The following is a 21,099-nucleotide window of genomic DNA, read 5'->3' on the forward strand; positions in this document are numbered from 1 at the left end:
TATATAAAAAATAATCTTTTCTTTTTCCTACTTGCCATATATTTTGAACAAGTTAACAATGGAATTAAATTTGCAATTTCAATTAAATATTAAACGAAGAAGAATGAATTCCTCTTCTTATATATGCGTGAAAAACTCACATAAAAAATCAAATTGACAATATAACTTGATTTTCGGGCGGGTTTGAGCAAAATTTTTTAGCCCGCGATCGGACTCGCCCTGATTTTTTTGCTTTGGGGAGCCAAAAATGACTTTTTAGTCTATTTTTTGACCCGGTCCGATTTTAGCTCGAAAAACCCACTGATTTTCGTCCGAAATAACGGGCTTTGAATACAAAAATTGTGCCCAAATTTTGACCCCACTTGATCAATGGACAAGTTTTTTTAGGCACGGTCCGACCCAATCCATAATCACCTCTATGATCGGATATAAGTAAATACTTCCTCCGTTTCTTTTTACTCGCTACACTTTCCATTATGGGAAGTTTCACATTATTTGCTACACTTTTTTTTTGGGCAATAAACTCTCTCTATCTCTCTCCTCCCACATGGATCCCTTTTCTATTTACTCTCTACATCTCTCTTCTCCAAAAATTGCCTAGGAGTCCATGAAATGAGAAGTGTAGCGAGTAAAAAGAAACGGAGGAAGTAAGTGAATTGAAATACGCGCGGCGTGGCATTTCCTCATAAAGTAAGCAACAGCCAACAAGGCAACAAGCATGGACAACAATAAGGACCAACTACCAAGTCAACATTTATTTAATCTCTGTCCGTTTGGCGTTTAGGAGGGGAGTTGACCTTGACCAATGACCATATAGAAATAATAGAATTATGAACATTATTATTACAAAATGTAAATGTAACGCTTATAATAAATAATAAATAATAAAATAAAGCCATCACATTCACAATTTCACATACACATTTTGATTTTGACCAACATTTATTCTCCAACCAACCGCATCCTCTTTCCATATTCTCACCCTCTTTTCCGGCGACTGGAGGCGGTCTTTCCCTTGCGCCTCCGTTTTCCGGCGAGTTTTCTCTCTCCTCTGCACATATTTTACTCCATGATTATTGCTTTATTCCATTATTAAATTATCATTTTGCAGACAAAAGAAAAGTCAATTTTTTTTTTTTAACGAATAAATCAAAAATTTAATAGAGATGAATTCGTCTTATGTTCTTTCTTTCGTTTATCCTTCGGCCGGCTGTTTATACAACTTTTCGCCTTCATTTTTTCTGTCTAATTTCAAAATTATTGTAATTCTCTCATTTTTTGTGCTTAAGGTTTGTTTTTTCAATTCTCAATTATGATTCACATTTTTCTTGTTTTATGTTTCATTTATGAATTATGATTACCTTTTTTGCTATATATTTCTCATTCATTAGATTTGAATTTAATCGTTTTAGGTAGAATGCAATTGTAATTATGGTGGTTTCTATTAATAGGAAATTTTGACAATTCTGTAGATTGCATTTCTGCTGTATTTGTTTACACCTTACCAGAAATTTTGTTAGTTAATATAATTTGTAAATTGTGATTATAATGACTTATGCTGAAGGTTAGGAATCAACATTTGTCGTCGTCGTTTTCGATTACATAATCTCCATGAAGGGAATGAAAGGGAGGCAATACAAGGAATGCCTGATTATACAGCATCTCCTTGTAGTTTACTAGTTTTTTTTTTGTCTTCTGTGACATCATTTTTGCTTATGATGATTTAATATTAAGTTGTTTATGGAGTTTTATGTGGACTTGGTGGATGTTTATAAGAATTTTAGCATAGTGGACTTCAATCCTCCCCCCTTACCTCTACGATATATCGAGAATTTGTTGCTTGTTGACCAGGCTTGATGTGCTATTCCAATTGAATTATAGGTCCTTGACGAGAGTGATCCTGAATTTGGCAAAGAACTTGTGCTTTTAATTGAGATTTTTATTTCCTTTAGTTTTGTCGAATGAGGTTTTTGGGTTTTTGAAAGATGAGTTTTCTGGAGAAATAATGCATTAGATATTGACCTTGACTCTTGTCTTGGATTGTTAGACATCGAGGAAGTATCTAGTTGCTTAAAGTCATGAAGCTACTGCTCATGACTAGGGAGGTGAGAGCATTAGCCTCCAGAAGGAAGTGCAGCTGATATCTTGGCATATGCTAAAGAAGTATGAAGTTAATGAACCAGAAGTGGAGTAAAATAGCAGAGTAATAAAATATGATCTCAGTTAACTTTTGAAGCTCGTGCCTCATAGCGAGACTTTTGCCTTAAGTAGGTCTCTTGGTATGACATTTGTTTAATTACATGTACTCACATTTTTTACAAGGTCTTTATAAGGAAGTTTGGATAGTAATCAATATGTTAGTTTATATTTCTTCTTTTGTTGCTTGTGACTATAATCCTGTGTGAACTTTTGCTTTGAAGTTGAAATAATGACTTGGATTTATCACATTGCTCTCAAATTTTTTCATGGTCAATCCTCACTTATTTGGGTAATGATATCTAATTATCCTTGAAACAAATGAAATTTGGAAATTTGTTATGAAAGAGTTCCAATAAAAGATGGATCTGATAGTTATAAGGTGGAGGGTAGAGGGCTACTTTGTTAATCTGGGCTTAACATCAGACAGCTAATTTAGACAAGTTTGTGCTTGACAAAGTATACTTCCTACAGCTGTTGCACTTCTTTGTTGTTAGATTGAAGTTGTTCTCATACACACTGCTGTACTTGTGCGCATCACTTTTGTTGAATTGGTGTAATCTTCTACATTATACCCACTGCCATAACAAGAGCTGGCACTTAGTGGCTGACCAGGTGTCTTTAGAGTTACAAGCTTGAACAGGCATTATTACCATTGAGATTGATAAGTCTTGTGAATTTTCATGTATGTGGATAATAAGCAGATTAGAGTGAGGCTGAGGAGTGATGTTGAAATCCCCCCCCCCCCTCGAGATAGTATCGAGATTCGATTTGATGGTGTTTTAACCGAAAACATTTTTTTCCCTCTTGGTGTGTCTCCTTCCCCTTTCCTCTATTATATAGCAGATTCTTTTAATTGTAGAGCATCAGATGGCAACATATTTCTCCTTTCTTTCTTTCATGGTCATGGTTGTGTCCACCACATGACAAATGGTCTATCATTTACCCAAATATTCTAGTTTCTACATGGAAATTATGCTAAAGTATAAGCTGCTTGCTATAGTAATAAGCTGTTAAAAACCCCCTTCCAGACTCCCTTGTCACCAGAGATATTACTGTAGTGAACTGTTGTTTCCTTACTTATTTAGTGGTTAATGAGACTTTCCTTTTAGCCTTAAACTAGATCTTCTCTCCTGAGGCAAAGTTTTCTATGCGTAATTGTGGCAGATTAGTGTAAGGGAGAGAAGATGAGCTGCTTTGGCTGTTTTGGAGGAGGTGCATCCCATAGACCTGCAGACAATGGAGGTGGTTACATGCCCAGAAATTTAGGAGGTAATTTAATGCATGCAGCCTGTTTTTGATTTGTAAAGTATGATGGCTTTCGTGCTTATACATGGGAACTAGTGAAATAGATTCTTTGTTAAGTATGTAAAATCCCCCCTTCCCTGTTTTGTTAATGATATAGAGGCAACACTATGAGGGCTCTTCCCAAATCCTCCCGCTATTGTGTAACTTGCCAAAATATCAAAGAACACTACAAGTTCATGTGGGTATTCTCATGTCTTTACTCACTGGACCACTTTTTGTCTGTGATCATTACTAAACTTCTAAGAGATGCATGATATACAGTAGAACTGAAACTCTAGACATCTGTAAGCAGTTTATTTTTCTCTAAAAAAAAATCACATATGTAATTTTGTGTGAAGGAAAATCTGATTGGTGAGTTGTTCTTGGACATCCCTTATATGTTTTTTTTTCTTTTTCTCTCTCATAATGCTGCTACCTAGTTGTTTCTAAGTTCTGCTTGTATGAATTTGACCTCTATTTTGTAGGGAGAGATGGAATGTATCAGATAATCGAAAATGCACCACCTAGGAAACCACCAGTAAAAGTCCAGCCAATATCTGTCCCTGAAATTTCTGTGGATGAACTAAGGGAAGTTACAGAGAATTATGGGTCTAATGCTCTAATAGGTGAGGGCTCATATGGTAGAGTGTACTACGGGGTTCTTAAAAATGGGCGTGCAGCAGCAATAAAAAAGCTGGATGCCAGCAAACAACCAGATGATGAGTTTTTATCTCAGGTTAGGAATTATAATTTGAATAAATGTGACCTGCTATATAAAGTACCTACCTTCATAACGCCCAGTCTGACCGTTCTATTTGCAGGTTTCCATGGTGTCAAGGCTAAATCATGAAAATTTTGTCGAACTGCTTGGTTATTGTGTTGATGGCAACCTGCGTATTCTTGCCTATGAGTTTGCGTCAAATGGATCTCTGCATGACATCCTTCATGGTAAGCTGGGATCTCTGCTGTGTGGTGGCGGGATGCCTTTCTTTTCTCTTGTTAATACTTCCCTTAGTATAGATTGATTGCTAGTTTGCTTTGTGTGAAATATTGGCTATATTGTAGCTTTGGGTTTATGACTTCTGAATTATATTAACAGTAATGCCTATGGTCACTGTTTTTTGGTGATACGTGGGCACATGGTCCATCTATAGTTAACTGGTTTGATATATCAACGCTGCTAGAAATATGCACTGTTAACTGACAAACTTTGGGAGTTTGAATTTACAGTTTCTGAGTTTATCTTATAGATTTTTTCTTAGTGGTCAAGCAAACCAAAGTGGACATTGGTCTCATGGAGGCCTTGTATAACCATAGTCTTCGCTTTTTGTCTCAGAAGTAATAAATTTTTCGTCATTATTTATGCACTCTTGTTACATCTTGTTAGGGAGGAAGGGTGTGAAAGGAGCGCAGCCTGGGCCTGCTTTGTCTTGGGCACAACGTGTTAAAATTGCCGTAAGTGCTGCGAGGGGGCTTGAGTTTTTGCATGAGAAGGCGTCTCCCACCATTTTTCATCGTGATATCAAGTCTAGTAATATACTGCTTTTTGATGATGATGTTGCTAAGATTGGTGATTTTGATCTGTCAAATCAAGCTCCTGATATGGCAGCACGACTTCATTCTACTAGAGTTCTTGGAACTTTTGGCTATCATGCACCAGAGTAAGGACATCTTTTTATTATTATTATTATCGTTTTCCCTTTTAGAGTTGTTTTGTTCATAGTATGTTGGGGATATATATAGTCAACATTGGCCTTTAAATGTTTTGATTAATTAACATCTTTCAGCAAACAAGTACAGATTTGGGCTGACTAGGGAATAGTAACCTGGATTGGATTTGGATGGCTACTGAAAGTCTAAAATTAGACTAATATACTAGAGTGTGGATGACAAGGATGGTTGCAGCACTGGCATATACTCTGGTAGTTTTGAGACAGAATCCCCTTGATACCCTGAAGGGCCAAATAACAAGGACAACGGACTTAGAGTCTCACGCAGACACCACGGGAGAGGTCTTACCTTGGGCCTTGAGACCTCTCAGAAATCATAACAATGACAGTCCTTCCTTTCCCTTTTTCTTTTTGTGGGTTTTCTTCTCCCTTCCTCATGCATTACGAGCAGGATATTGATTTTCTCTTTGAGTCCCTTGAAATCCTTTCACATCCTAGGATATATTATGGTTGTTTGGCCTTCATATGACTTTATTATTTTTATTATCTGAGGGAAGTGTACATCTTATGCTTTATAGAGACTTGTGACTCAATGCTCTGGACTGTTCCTGTTGCACCAAATACAGTAGCTTTTTCCTCTTCCTTAAAGAGTGGTGGTATATTGATAAGTAGATACTAGATACATTATACAAGATATTACATCAAGTTTATCTTAATTCCTAATAAATTACTATGTGTGAGTAGGGAAAAAAAACACTTTAATAGAACATTCAGTGAGACAGAAGAATCCCATGAAATGAGGCCATGAGGGGAATGTGGCATGAGACGAATCATGGGTTGGTGATAGCTTTTATTTTCCCAGTTGAACTCTCTGATATCGTATGCAACAGTCTATTGAGTGGAGGAGAGTAATAAAATTGATGTAACCTCCACTAACCAGAGTGAAGATTCACTCTTGAACTAATATTATTGTTAATGTGATCATTGTTTGTCAATAGGTATGCAATGACTGGGCAGCTTAATGCCAAGAGCGACGTATATAGTTTTGGTGTTGTCTTGCTTGAGCTTCTCACGGGTCGTAAACCTGTTGATCATACCTTACCTCGTGGACAGCAAAGTCTTGTGACATGGGTACTTGCCATTTAGCTCTGCTCTCTGATTTTATAGATTTCTGTAACACAAAGGATTAAGATTTTTATCTATGGCTTGGTGCTTATGACATAAAAATATAATTTGTCAGGCTACACCTAAACTCAGTGAAGACAAAGTGAAGCAGTGTGTTGATCCAAGACTCAATGCGGAGTACCCTCCCAAGGCTGTTGCAAAGGTATAGAATTTTATATGCCTAAATTTCTTTTCCCTCTTAATACCTTCGTCTTTCCTTTTACGCCCCCAATATACCAGCTGATGAATGAGATGCTTTGTTACACCTGAAAGCTGATACTGTTGACTACGAATTGATACTAGAATATATGCTAATACATCGGACCATTATACAGATGGCTGCAGTTGCTGCATTGTGTGTACAGTATGAAGCTGATTTCCGGCCCAACATGAGCATTGTTGTCAAGGCTCTTCAACCCCTGTTGAATGCTGCACGACCTGCTGCCAACAAAGATGTTCCAAGCTCATGAACTATTCGATATTTTGTCTTTGTCATCATTTTTTTTTGGCTCAATATGTGCTTATTGTTTTTTCTGGTAATGCAAGGTATACAGAGAAGATACTTCTCTAGAAGATGGATAAATTTTAAGCTTGTGCAGTGATTTCTTTTGGTTGGTTAAGCTGTAATTGTGGTTTGTTCATAGTGTGATCATTGGTTTATTGGTTTATTACGAGTCTGGAAGTTGTTGCATTAAATCAGCTCATACCCTTCTATTGAAACAAATGTTTTTTACTGTACTGTATGATGTATTCATTGTATGTTATGCTCCTATGAATTGAGGAAGTACCTGGTAGGACACTAGGACTGATGTAGAAGCTTAGTAGCATTATAACATTATTAACAAATTTGAATGACGAATATAATTTAACGTGTGGAAAACTTCTCCCTTAACAAGTCGAGGAAAATCACCCACCGTCTTAGTAATCCTTCTATATATAATAACAAAACCTTAACCTTAAACTCATACTCAGTGAATTACATCTCTTTTAAGAACTCAGAAATCTAATATGAGCCTTTGTAATCTCTACTTATATATGATGAGCATACAAAATTATGATCCCAATCTCTTTTTGTATAGTCCTACATTCCTACTACTCCTGGTAGAATTGAGTATCTAACAAGTTCTAATACAACTAGACTTTCAAAAACTAATCATTCATCTTCCTAATACAATTATCAATCTATTAGGAAATACACAAATAATTCTAACAAAGCGAGACTTATAAAAAATAAGATGAAAAAACCCTACGGGCATGCAAAATTATTCCATTTTGTTTACAATTTTCACTTAAACTCCCCCAAAACCCGTAATGTGTCTCCGAACCCTACTATTCGTATTGAACTATTAAGCTTGCATAACTAAAGATACCTAATGAGCTTGAGATACCTAATGAGCTTGTGTGACTAACTTGATCCTTCTATGTCATACAATTTTTAGTAACGATACAATTTTCATCTTTTCTTTTTAGTTTTTAATGGTAAAGATTTAGTCAAAACTTCGCCGAGTAAAGATAACGGAGGAAGTATTAAATTGGCATTTGAAATCAAGTTTTCGAAAGCAGTTGAAAACTAAAATAATGGTGGCTTTCTCTCTTTGCAAAAAAAGGTGGCTCTCGATTATAACAGCTATCGCCAGTAAGTGGTAAAAAATACATACTCAACTATTTGATCTCCATAGCATTATCGACACATTTGTGCTAAATAGTACGCCGATGATCGAAAAGAATATTATACAAAAAATTGACTCTCAGTAGTACCAAGAAAATGAAATCACCATTAATCTTACACCTTTTAAAAGTAGGAGTTCCCAAATCCTTTCATAGTGTTGGGTGACAAAAGGTTGAAATTTACTATTCATTTCAAAAACATGTGCTGCTCACATGTTCTCACTCCCATTTCACTGCACGCTTCATTCACGTGCTGCTCCCTTCTCCTTCTCAATCTCGCAGCTCCTCAGTTATACTCAAATTTCAGTCCACTTCTAATTTCTAATTTCTAATTTCCAGTTTCAGTAATCTCAGTTGCTCTAAAAAAATATCATCAATCATCATCGTCATCAATTAACCTGATTTGCAAATAGTTATTTTGGAAATTAGAGCTGATTTTAGAAATTAGCGATTAGGTATTCAATCATCAGCATGCAGTCATCATTAGAAATTAGCGGTGAGGAATTCAATCCACATCAACAAATCAAGCATGCAGTCATCATTAGAAATTAGTTTGAGGAATTCAATCCACATCAACAAATCAACATCACAATCATCAACAAATCAACAAATTGACAAACTTAATCAATTGAATTGGAATTCAGGAATTCAAGATGCAAATCACACCGAAATTGCGTCGCATCGAACTCAAAGGCTCAAGCTTGAGTCCAGTGCGAGTTCCGTCTCAATTGATGCTTACTAATGGATTTCGGATGTGGCTCAACTCTCGGATTTGGAGGTTGGTCGTTTGATTTCAATTTTTCCTACTGGTTTTGGTTTGGATGGTTTTGGTTTGAGTGGAAAGATTGGTTTGAATTCTTGAATTTTAAATTGCTGGTTGAATTCCTATGATTGGGGTTTGGGTGGGAAGTCTGCTTTGAATTCCTGAGCTTGAGTTAATTGTATCCTTCCATTTAATAATCCATTTTATTAAATTAACATTTAAACAGATTATTAGCATGAAAGAATTAAGGGAATCGCACTTTATATTGCTTTATAATCATGATTTTCTATTGGGTTGGGGAGGTGGCACAGAAGGATTACTTTTCAACTATATAGTTTCTTTACTTGTGTTCTAACTAGCTTCCAACTAGGAGAAAGGGTTAGTTCCTTGTTTTGAGGGTGAGGCCATACCAGACGAGAAGTTCACAGTACAATAATTTCTATATTTTATTCAATATATTGTCATGGCTCAAATTTTGCTCTTCTCAGCCTAGGGTTTAATCTTCTTTGCTACATATTTCTCTACTATAAATACTTTTTTAAAGATCAAACTGCCTCTTGGTCTTTGCCTTCTTCCCCACAACTTGAAATTCTAACTGAAAGTGGTAGGTTATCAATCTGGCTTCTCTATTTACTGGCAACATTCCGTGGTTAAGCACTATAATTGCTTTTAATCATGTATCATCTGATCATCAAGCACACAAACAAATAGAACTTGGCAGAAATGAATTATTGGATGTTGGATATTCTTGGACAAAAGATCTGATGTGTTTGCAAACTCCCAACCTTTATTAGTTTGCTTTAAAACTTACAAGAATCAAGTACATAAGTAAATGTGGGTTGCTTGGATCAAACTTACTAATATTAAACTTCTATAAGCTGTGTTTTTTGATTTGTATCATTTTAGCAAGCACATGAGTAAATGTGGGTTGCTTGGATGAAACTTTCTAATATTAAAATTCTATACGCTGTGTTCTTTGATTTGTATCATTTTAAAGAAGAAATTAAAGTGGAATTTTGGTTTGTATTGTAGTTGCTGTTTGTAGGGTGTGCTTTTGTTCAGAACAATTACCTTGAGGAATTGAATTCTACAGGTTTCATAGCAGCCTCTTTAATGCAAGTTTCTCTGCTTTCCCCCCCCCCCCGAACTTGAAATTCCATTTTAAAGTGGTCGGTTATTGTCTTGGCTTCTCTTCAGCATTGTAATTACTTCTAATCAGCTATCATTCTCTCATAAAGCATACAAATAACACAGTCAGATCTAATGTATTTGCAAAGTATCAAACTTTATTAGTTCCTTTAAAAGGCTACACGAATCAAACACACAAATAAATGTTTGTTAGTGGGATCATACTTACTAATATTCAATTTTTAAAAATGTTTGTTGGTGGGATCACACTTGGTAATATTCAACTTCTACAAACTGTTTGAAAAAAAATTCACCATTTTTAAAAAGGAAAACAAAGGTTAGGATTTTGTTTGTATTGTAGTAAATTTGAGGGTGCTCTTTTCTCCAGAGAATTTAGGTTATAGATCTAAATTATTTACGTTTCGTAACAGCTTTTCAGATGCAAGTTTAGTTCTTTTTACGTTGTAGAACTAAATTAATTAGCTTTTTAAAAGGTTAGGATCATACTTCTGATCAGTTCTATAGTATGCTTGGTTTTTTTTCCCCGTTGTAGTAACCTCTTGGTTTCCCACATTGTAATCTTGCTGGTTTGATTGTAATTGTAGGCCGCTTTTGATCAGTTCTATAGTATGCTTGTTTCTTTTCCCCGTTGTAGTAGACTCTTGGCTTTCCACATTGTAATCTTGCTGGTTTGATTGTGATTGTAGGTTTCCTTATATTCACACATACCACTGGTGGACAAATTGTCAAGCAGGTCTGGTAATTGTTTCACTGCGTATGCACTATTGTTTTCTTGCAAACAAGGTTTGGTTATTTGCTAACTGTCTCCTGTTAGGCCTCTCCTTGTGAAGTGTATGTGTTGATATGGTGCCTGTGATCAGTACTTGTATGTGTTGATATGGTGCCTGTGACCAGTAGCCTTCATATGCACTGGTTTCATTTATCATGGTAGACTTGAAGAGCTTATGACCAGTACTTGTGCTTGCTAATCAAGAGAAAATGCTAGATTCTGCTTGCTAAGAGGACACTCAGATTTACTCTAACGATGTGTCGATGTGTTTAGTGATAGAGACATGTCCGCCATACAGAATCTTAGCATGAAAACTCTTCCATAAACATGTGCTTATATCCGTATACGCAAAGGGTCTAGGATGTAACGCCATTCCTTATAGGGTATGGCTATTTTCTATGCACATTGTTAGTCGTAAATTCTTTTCCTTGTTTTGACAGGTTTAAAGTATGTCGCTTAGCTCAATGCGCATTCCATTCCAGCCTCTCCTAAGGCAGATTACTGAGTGCCTGAGCTTCCAAGTCCTGCCTATGGTGTTCTCGACTTAGCTAAGCATAATGCTGCGTAGCTGTGAGGACAGGTGGTCCAATTACTTACGTGTGTTCTGGTGGGAGCTGCGAGCTTAGATGAATCATGTGACAAAGCTGCTGAACAAGCTGTTTGTGACTCATTAGGAAATTCGGTATTCATGTTGAGGACTTTACAGCTGGAAAGAAACGCATGTTTGATAGATGTGGTCACCTCTATAGGCTTAAGAGAGTAGAACTAGAAGGCGTTGGGAGAGGGCTTCCATCAGGGATGCCTTCTGAAGTTGAAAACCTAGATGTTTCCCGTTCTGTTAACCACGTCACACTTGACTACATGAGTATCTTGCTATGGTGGTTAAGCACACACAGGCTTTGGTAACCCATTAGAAAACATATGCTTCAATGGTTCTAATCACACTTCCTGGCTGACAATTACATGTCCTCACAATATACATGGATGGCATGTATCTTTGGTGATGCTTGTGCTTCATTGGATGCCGCTAAACAAAGTGCCGCAAAGAAGGCAATCACTTTCTTGATGCACAAATATAACTTTACCATTATTGACGCTAATTACAAAGCTGCAGACTTTGCGGCTATTCTTTGCGCTCTTGAAAGAGAAAGCTACCTAACCACTAAGGAGCGTGTGCTTAGCATTCAAGAACCTATACAACCTAGCCCTCTGGTTGTGGCTCAGGATTGCTTGACTCCGCGTGGGAAACAGTTCCAAATACCTACAATGGTATCGCCTCCTTTCCCACCTAAGAAGCGTAGAGCCAGGCCATCGTTCGGAAGTGTGGCGAGTTCTAGCAAAGACTCTGCAGTTCCTCTTTTGTCAATTCCTTCTGAGCTTGAAACTGTGTTTAAGCGGGCCAAGCGAAGCGGATGCTGAGTAGCTTAGCTGTCAGGTTGCTAGGATTAGGTTGCAATAGGTGTCTGTTCTTGCTCTTTTGTATCTAGCAAAGCAGTTCATGTTTTTTGCTGCATGCTTTGAAAGGTGTTTAGATTAATAGGTTCTTCTACCTACACTAGCCATAGTTCTTCTAATAAGGGTGTGTACTATCTTGAAATATGTACGGTTGCTCTCGTAGCTTACATGGGGTGTAATGGATTTTGCACGCTTTTATGTGCTTAATGAAATATTGGCTATATCTTTTGTTGTTTACTACATTGTTTCTTCTCTTTTCAGTGCCAGTAATCTGCATACTACTCAGTTTGTTTACTTCACTGTTTAGCCTCTATTTGACTTCTATTGAACTTGATGTCTCATTATGTGCTACAGCTCACTGCTCCTAACACTAGAAAATCCAAATGTGCTAACTGCATCACAGAGCAAAGCTTTTTGCCTCTTGGCTGAAAAGATAGTGGTTTCTAAGGAAGCTTAGCTTATACTTTGCAAAATTGAAGTCGTTTTGCAGGCATCTTTTCAATGTGATTGTCTTTAAACGGTTCAATATTCAAGGGAGATGCACTCAATATAGTTTGAACTTGCAAAACTAAATGTGCAAATATACATATGTAAATGCTTTTTGCCTGTACTCAAAAAACTGCGCTTCTATTTAGGATTTGGCTATTTTGACTGGTGTGTTTGTGTACATGATTAAGCCAGGTTACAATTGGTGGCTTTGCAAAAATGGAACCCGTACTGTTTATTTATATTCTACATTTCCATTTTCATGTTTATGGTTTTAAAATGACGCGAATTCTCTATGATATTTCACAGATGCAGGAATACTTGCTGCTGTTTTGAAGATGCTGCAACTTTTCAATACCATATCCAATTTGCTGTAGCCACCTCTAACAGCTATTACTATGGGTATTCCTACAAGACTCTCTTTTAAAGATTATGTTTTGAATGGTTAGCCATGTATGAAATCTGTGAATGTGACAAGTGGTTGGGTGGCTAATGGATATTACTGTGCCTTGTGCTGCTATCCATTTAAGCTATCTTCTACGGGCAACGAGGGCGCTTAAATTAGAGTTATACATTCCCTGCAGTTCTAAAGTCGCACTAGATTAGTCAGCCTAGGCTGAGCCACCCTAGCTATTCTAGAACAAGTTCCTGTTCTGTCTAATGCGCATTCTCTAACACAAACACCTGTTCTTTGTTACACAATCTATCTATCAATTCTTGGATGTTTGTTTGTATATTTAATAAAACCATTTTGACAGATCATCCGAAGGTTCGTGGTCCTTATATTAGTAAGCGCATGCGCATGTTACAAGAAAACGGGAGCGAGGGCAGACCCGAGGGTTTGCTCAGCTCATCCATTGATACTAGGCAGTATAGCAGTGCTCGCATGTTAGCCACCACATCTGAACCTGTGCCACCACCCAAACAACCTAGGGCTAAACGACAAAAAAAAACAAAAGAAAGTAAAAATCAATACTACTCACCTTCTTTATTTCAAGGTTCTATTTAATATACATTTGTGGATAAGTAACTAATAATTATTTCCGGGTGAACCAGTTGGAGCTGCTATTAGCGTTGGCCAGGATATGCCAACAGCAGCACTAACTTTGCCTCCAGTAGACTGTTGTCCTAAATGTTCTGCAGTTAGATTAGTTTTTAAACCTCCTGGATTTTGTTGTTCTGATGGTGAAGTTGAAATTGCATCCAATTCGTTCCCATCAGAACTCATTAGGCTCTTCACTTCACAAGATGATTATGCTGTGCACTTCAGAACATATTCACGCCTTTATAATAATCTATTTGCTTTCAGCTCTCTTGGTGGTAATTTTGATTCATGTACTCAAAAAGGCATTTACGTGTTCAAGTTGCATGGCCAAATCTACCACTTCATACCTAACTTATTGCCTACGGACCATAACCCACAATACTTACAACTCTATTTCTATGATGCTCAACATGAATCAGAAAACCGTTTGAATTTGTTTCCTGAATTGAGGCCTGATGTGATAGCTATTATGATGAAAATCATGCAACACAACCCCTATGCAAAATTTTTTAGATCTCTCCGTGAGCTTGATGTTGTTGAGGATACAGAAATACGCTTAAACAAAGACCCAGTGCTTGACCAGCGTGTTTACAATGCTCCAACTGCTGAAGAGGTTGCCGTAATATGGGCTGAGGATTCTGCAACCAGTTCGACTGGTGGGCCTCATATTATTGTACACGGCAAGGCTGAACGCGAGCATAGGATCATGCACTACTATGGGTGTTACGATCCATTACAGTATCCTCTCCTACGGCCCTACGGTGATTGTGGTTGGCACCACGGTCTTAAAAAAACGAGCAACGGTGGTCGTAAGCAACGTGCCCTTGCTCAGCAGAAAATGGCCACTGCATTAGGCGGGGATGTGCATACCTTCTTATCCGCTGAGGCTTCTGGTTAGCCTGATTTCTTCGCTCTCATTTAATTCTACTTTTTACACGACTACCTACTAAGGTCAACATTCGATGTCATTTTCCTTTTTGTAGTTGCGGCACAGTTGAAAACAGCTAGAACTCAAATTTCGTGCAGGGCATACTATGCATATGTCCTGCAAATGCGACCTAGGAGCTACATTTTGCGAGCGTGCCGTCTGTTTCAACAATTCATTGTTGATATGTACGTGAAGCTTGAAAACACGCGTTTAGATTTCTTTAGGCAAAATCAGGCAACAATCCGGGCAGAGTTGTATCAAGGCATCTTGGATTGCTTTGAAGGGGGCGAGAAGAGTGGAGCAAATGTGTAGACCTGGCAATGGACCAATCGGATCGGATTCGGACCGGACCAATTCAGATCGGACCGTTTTCGGATCAAGTTACATTTGGACTGGGATCGGACCGGATCGGACCGTTTCGGATTGGGTCATCGTTCGGCCTATTATTTCGGATCGGAATCGGACCGGACCAATTCAGATCGGACCGTTTTCGGATCAAGTTACATTCGGACCGGGAACGGACCGGATCGGTTCGTTTCGGATTGGGTCATCGTTCGGACTATTATTTCGGATCGGAATCGGACTATGGTGGAATGAATGGAATACTTATGCCAATGATATTTTTTTTATATAAAAAAAGGGTAAGTTTCGGGTATTTCGGATCAAAGCCTAATCGAAACCAATAATTTCGAATCGGTTTACCTTCGGGTCGGATCGGTTTCGGATCGGGTAAGATTATATCGGATCATTCGGATTTCGGATGAGTTTCGGATCAAGATTATTTCGGATCGGGATTCGGACCGGATCAGGACCGTTTCGGATTCGGATCAAGGTTCGGACCGTCTCGTTCGGACCCGGATCGGACCACGGATCGGATATTTCGGACCGGATTTTCGGATCGGGACCAACTTTGCCAGGTCTACAAATGTGGGCCATAGGGTTATCCTTCCGCCTAGCTTTCTTGGTGGACCCCGTGACATGAAGCGCCGTTACTTAAATGCACTGAGCCTGGTGCAACGCTATGGTAAGCCTGACCTTTTTATTACCATGACGTGTAATCCAAACTGGCCTGAAATCAAGGAACACCTTGCTCCAGGTGAGCTGGCTCAGCATCGACCAGATATAGTCGCCCATGTTTTCCGTGCAAAATTGCTTCAATTGAAAAAAAAAGTTGTAGAAGAAAGTGCATTGGGTGAGGTTGCAGCGTATACGTATGTTGTAGAATTTCAAAAACGCGGTTTGCCGCATGCGCATATGTTGCTAATCATGAAACCATCTTACAAAATCAAAGAATCTAATGCATTTGACAAGTTTATAAGTGCTGAAATTCCTGATGAGAGCAATCCCCACTTGCGAAGAATTGTTTTAAGCCACATGATGCATGGACCATGTGGGAAAGCTAACCCTGAATGCCCTTGTATGAAACACAAGAGTAGCCCAGGAACATGCAAGTATGGGTATCCAAAGACATTTCAAGAAGAAACAAGTACACATGAAAACGGTTTCCCCCTTTACAAACGGAGAAATGATGGTCAAAAGCCTATCATTCGCAAGTTTGCCATGGATAATAGATGGGTTATACCATATAATCCGTACCTCTCTGCCCTCTTCAATTGTCATTTAAATGTCGAAGTTTGTTCAACAATCCAAGCAGTGAAGTACATATACAAGTATGTTTATAAAGGCCACGACAAAATATCATTCGCTGTGTCTAAACAGAAAGATCCAAAACCAGTTGATGAAATTACACAATTTCAAACTGGCCGGTGGGTTTCGCCATGTGAAGCTGCATGGCGAATTTTTTCATTTGACCTATTTGAAATGTATCCTCCTGTGCTTCCTCTTCAAGTCCATTTGCCAAATGCACAAACAATCCAGTTCAAGCCTGCTGAACAGCTTGCTCGTATTGTGGCAAATGATGTAAGATCTCGGACCTCGCTCACTGAGTTTTTCAAAATGAATGCAACTACAGATGGTGCATCACAATTTCTATACTCAGAATTCCCAGAACATTATGTGTGGACTGCTTCTACAAAGACATGGAGTAAGAGAGTGCACAAAAGATTTGTTGTTGGCCGTTTGATATTTGTTGTTCCATCAGAGGGTGAGCGGTACTTCCTACGCCTTCTTCTTGCTCATGTACGTGGACCTACATCATTTGATAATCTGCGAACTGTCAATGGCTACTTATGTGCAACGTTCCAAGAAGCAGCATTGAAATTAGGGCTGCTTGAAGAAGATGATTCCATTGTAAAATGCATGGAAGAAGCATCTGGTGTTGAAATGCCTAGCGCATTGCGGCGTTTGTTCATGACAATCTTAATCTTTTGTAAGCCTACCAACCCTCGAGCCTTGTGGGACCAGTTCTATGAAAACCTTTCTGAAGACTTTGCACGCAAGTTTCCTAAAGAAAAAGCAAAGGTTGCACAGCTCACTATAAAAGCAATTGAACGCCTCCTTGAGGATATGGGGAAAACTTTAGAAGAATTTGATCTTCATGATTTGCAGAATTGAGAGCGATGAAATCAGAAGAACTAAGGATATTATTGATGCACTTGATGCACCAATACCAGATGAGTACAGAGAAGCGCGCGCACATTTGAACTGCAAACAACAAGAAGCATTTGATATATTATCAATCACGTTCAAACAGGAAAACCTGCCGCCTTCTTTGTAGATGGTCCAGGAGGAACAGGGAAAACGTACTTGTATCAAGCACTCTATGCAGAGGTGCGCTTGATGAATAAAATTGTTCTACCTGTAGCAACATCGGGCATTGCTGCAGCAAACATAGTCACTGGTCGAACTGCTCATTCTCGATTTAAAATACCTCTTGATCACACTGTCTCAAAGGCGTGCAACGTGTCTAAGCAAAGCGGGCTCGCACACTTTTAAAAGAAGCTGGCTTGATTATTTGGGATGAGTCTTCAATGGCTCGGAAGGAAAACATAGAATCGCTGGACCTACTGTTGCGAGACTTATGCGACCCCGATGTTGTATTTGGAGGCAAAGTTGTTGTCTTTGGCGGTGATTTCCGCCAAGTTTTACCAGTTGTGCCGCACAGAACTCAGAATGAAGCTGTAGAAGCTAGCCTCGTGTCATCTACCCTGTGGCCCACATTTACGCGCTACAGCCTTACTGAAAATATGCGCGCTCGAGAAGACCAACAATTCTCTGACTTCTTACTTAATCTTGGCAATGGGTGCCTGCAAACTGCTGAAGTGGAGTTCGTTGAAGTACCACCACAGATTGTATTGGCTACTGATCCAAATGGCAATTCTGTAAATGATCTTGTGGAAAACGTTTTCCCAGAGATCAGTGTAGGCCCGTTTTCTAACGATTTCTTTACAGATCGAGCAATTTTAACACCTATGAATGAAGATGTTGATGGGCTAAACAATGATTTAATTGCGAGATTCCCTGGAGAGGCAGTTATCTACAAGAGTTTCGATATGATCCTTGATGATTCCTGCAACATGTATCCATCAGAATTCTTGAATACCCTTTGTCCAGGCGGTATGAGCCCGCATGAATTAGTCTTGAAAGAAAACAACCCAGTTATTCTGCTCCGTAACCTTGCTCCTGCTGCTGGCCTATGCAATGGTACACGGCTGGTTTGTAAACGCTTTTTGCCTAACATCATTGAATGCGTCATCATTACTGGTCACCACAAAGGAGATACTGTGTTTCTGCCCCGCATCAATCTCAGGCCATCTATTTCAGCCAACTACCCTTTCCAGTTCCAAAGGAAACAATTTCCCATTAAGCTTAGTTTTGCAATGACTGTTAATAAGTCACGGGGACAGACCCTGAATCAGGTCGGCTTGTACCTACATCGACCTTGTTTTTCGCACGGGCAGCTGTATGTAGGCTTGTCTCATGCACGTAAATCCAGTAAAGTAAAAGTCCTGTCCAGCTCATCTACACAGGAGCAACCTCACAGTGTTAAGAATGTTATCTCTTTTAAGGTGTTAGCAAAAGCGGGCATTATATAATGGTATCTCGCTAATGGTCAGTGCCACTTTGCTGCATTTAAATAATCTGGCCTTTGTATGTTTCACAACACTTTTACTAATGCTTGGCTATGGCCTGTATTGCAGGGTGCTTTACGTCTAAACTTAATACGAGTATGATCCTATGAAAAAACTAGGTACAGGCTAACTTGCATTGCAAAACTAATTAGGTGAGCTCGCTTATTTGACTTCTCTTTATAGCAGCTTGATCGAAGCATTAGATTGATGCTTGTGCACTAATTATGTTGCAGTGCACTTTGTAGGTCCCGCTGTGATTTCTACCGACTTACTATTTTAGCTGACATTTGGTAGGCACGTAACAATTCAACACCTGAGGTAACTACTGTGACTAATATTCACTTTTAAATTTAATAGCGTTTACTAGAGCATGAGCCTAAATTACCTGATTCCTCTGTTTCTCATCCTGGTCAGCTATGTTTCTCACCAACCTATTACAGTTTGCGCGTGCAAAACTCACTGCCATTTTGAGTCGACGCACTCTCCAGATGAACTTCACCATCGCTAGCTTTCAACGCTTGTGCATGTGCACTTTCACTACTTCCTTCCAATCTTAGATGTATCTTGAAACGCACTTAATACTGTCTGCTAGAACATCCAGTAGCTCGGTGTATTTTGAAATAAGAAACTACCATTCAACTTTGAGATTTGTAACTTTTAAACTTCAAAAAGAGACTTCAATTGCAAATATACATTTGCTGCTAATTTTTTTTTTGCAGGCCATCAATTGAAAAAGAGTCAACTATGTCCAGATGCACCATGAACACATATTACTTTTCAGTTTTTACATGCGTGCTCTGCTCATTACAAGTAATACTGCTAATTATGTACTCCATTGCATCTAAGACGTTCCTACAAGCTTTCCTAATATCCCCTTTTCTACTGCTCCCCCTCGCCCCTGTAATTATTTTGCACTTGCTATACAGATAACCATAAGATGTGCCGTGGTGTGCCCTCGAGCACAGGTGTAAGATAACTAGCATTTCGATATCTCCTATGTTAAATTTATTTCCAGGTCGTTTGCACTTACTCATATTAACAAACATGCTTACATTGAATTACGCCATCAGACATGCAAAGATGTACTTGTGCCTCAAGGCTTGGCATAATACATACAGACATTTACTCTATTGGTTGCACTGCTTCAAACCAAGTATGTCAGTTTGCTGTGCTCATCTCCTTTCAAGCATTTGTCTATATGAAAATGCATGTGTTAAATCTAATTTATTTCAGCGTCTTCTGTGTGTTACAGGATTTTTTCGCAAAAATTGACGCATACCATGCTCGGAGCTACGCTGCAGCAGGCCAGTTAATCGATAGTATAAATGGATGCTAATAGTGAGCTTCTTGCACCTAAACTTCTCCCTTTAGTTCGCGTTATCCATGATTAATCTATACTCAATTATTTGCAATGGTTCCTTGCCCCATTGGTGTGTCTTATTCAATTGTTTTGCTGTGTGTGTTTTAAAACGACCATTCTACATGGCATACTAATTAATTCTTCTTAATCTACTTACAACTGGATAATATGCTAACTTAGTAAGACAAAGAGCTTTTTATCTACCAACATGTTCAATATGTTGTCTTTAAAAGGCAAAAGAGTTTAAAACTAACTACATGTTCAGACTTCTTAAAGCCTACAAGCCACTAAGTCATATGTGTGCAGATGCAAAGTAGCTAAAACAAATTTGAGAGCCAACTGGACTAAATTTTAAACGCTACCCAGGGAATTCTTCCTTCAGTAGCTAAAATTAACACACCAACTTAGTTAGTTTTAAACAACCATTTGCTTTCTAAAAGTAACTTAAATAGTGTCCACTTTAGTCTGAGGAAGCTGTAGACTTTTACCACTGTACGCAAGCATGTTCCAGATCTCCTCCATTTAAAATATAAATGTAAAGCTAAAATGTGGTCCTCAATTCAGCTTGAATAATTAATATTATTATGTTGTACTATCGTTCTAATTAAGTTGCCTTCTCTAACACACTAAAGTACAACAACTTCCTGAAATTGTAAACCACACCAGTGAAAAGGACACATCATAACCTTGTATGACTGATAGAAAGAGTTTTTTTAAAAAAAAAGTGCTGCCTACACACTCTACATTAACCAAATCCTTTCCAAAAGGACACTGAAACATCATTCACTTTTACACCTCACATGATTGCTCTACTTTTTCTCTACCTCACTACTTCCCACGTACAAAAGCAGCAAACTACAATAACTCACTATAAAGCTAATTAGCTCCCACAGTTCCACCACTCTCCTTCTGATCAAATTTAGTTTCATCCACCAACTCAAGGTAAGTTTACTTTCAAATGGCTTTGGCTTAACTTCAAGCAATAATACTAGCCACATTGAATGCTCTTTTCCTGCTTTTATTCATTCTTTGTCTTATTTAGCCTGTGCATTTAAAGCTTCCATCTTATATTCTCCAATTATTAGCATTTATAGTTACAATTTTCTTCAGTGTGGCTATCTTTATCAA

The 21,099-nt window shown here is 38.4% G+C and overlaps 2 protein-coding genes across 5 annotated transcripts; both read left to right on the forward strand.

Moving 5' to 3' along the window:
* Nucleotides 1-878: 878 nt before the first annotated feature.
* On the forward strand, nucleotides 879-7,055 carry LOC104892366 (pto-interacting protein 1). 4 transcript variants are annotated; one of them, XM_010678281.4, is made up of 8 exons: nucleotides 879-1,033; nucleotides 3,364-3,468; nucleotides 3,969-4,219; nucleotides 4,305-4,431; nucleotides 4,871-5,144; nucleotides 6,152-6,284; nucleotides 6,394-6,480; nucleotides 6,653-7,055. In XM_010678281.4, the coding sequence occupies exons 2-8, from the start codon at nucleotides 3,384-3,386 to the stop codon at nucleotides 6,785-6,787; spliced, it is 1,092 nt and encodes a 363-aa protein (XP_010676583.1). In that variant the 5' UTR covers nucleotides 879-1,033; nucleotides 3,364-3,383; the 3' UTR covers nucleotides 6,788-7,055. The 4 variants fall into 4 exon arrangements, with proteins under 4 accessions (XP_010676583.1, XP_010676586.1, XP_048501081.1 ...); XM_010678284.4 differs by lacking the exon at nucleotides 879-1,033 and adding an exon at nucleotides 1,184-1,289; XM_048645124.2 differs by lacking the exon at nucleotides 879-1,033 and adding an exon at nucleotides 2,060-2,279.
* A 10,455-nt stretch (nucleotides 7,056-17,510) lies between these two features.
* Nucleotides 17,511-18,575, forward strand: LOC125497955 (uncharacterized). The gene has a single exon (XM_048645683.2). It carries the CDS (start codon nucleotides 17,511-17,513, stop codon nucleotides 18,573-18,575), a length of 1,065 nt encoding a protein of 354 aa, XP_048501640.2.
* The last annotated feature ends 2,524 nt before the right edge of the window (nucleotides 18,576-21,099 follow it).

This window comes from Beta vulgaris, chromosome 5 (assembly GCF_026745355.1).
Source record: "Beta vulgaris subsp. vulgaris cultivar EL10 chromosome 5, EL10.2, whole genome shotgun sequence".
Taxonomy (NCBI): domain Eukaryota; kingdom Viridiplantae; phylum Streptophyta; class Magnoliopsida; order Caryophyllales; family Amaranthaceae; genus Beta; species Beta vulgaris.

What these genes read in the sequence shown, in the direction of transcription:
- LOC104892366 (XM_010678281.4), top strand. Translation starts at nt 3,384, where the DNA reads ATGAGCTGCTTTGGCTGTTTTGGAGGAGGTGCATCCCATAGACCTGCA. An exon ending in ATGATGAGTTTTTATCTCAG is followed by an intron (nt 4,220 to 4,304) that starts GTTAGGAATTAT and finishes TTCTATTTGCAG; the next exon opens with GTTTCCATGGTGTCAAGGCT. An exon ending in TTTGGCTATCATGCACCAGA is followed by an intron (nt 5,145 to 6,151) that starts GTAAGGACATCT and finishes GTTTGTCAATAG; the next exon opens with GTATGCAATGACTGGGCAGC.
- LOC125497955 (XM_048645683.2), top strand. Translation starts at nt 17,511, where the DNA reads ATGGCTCGGAAGGAAAACATAGAATCGCTGGACCTACTGTTGCGAGAC.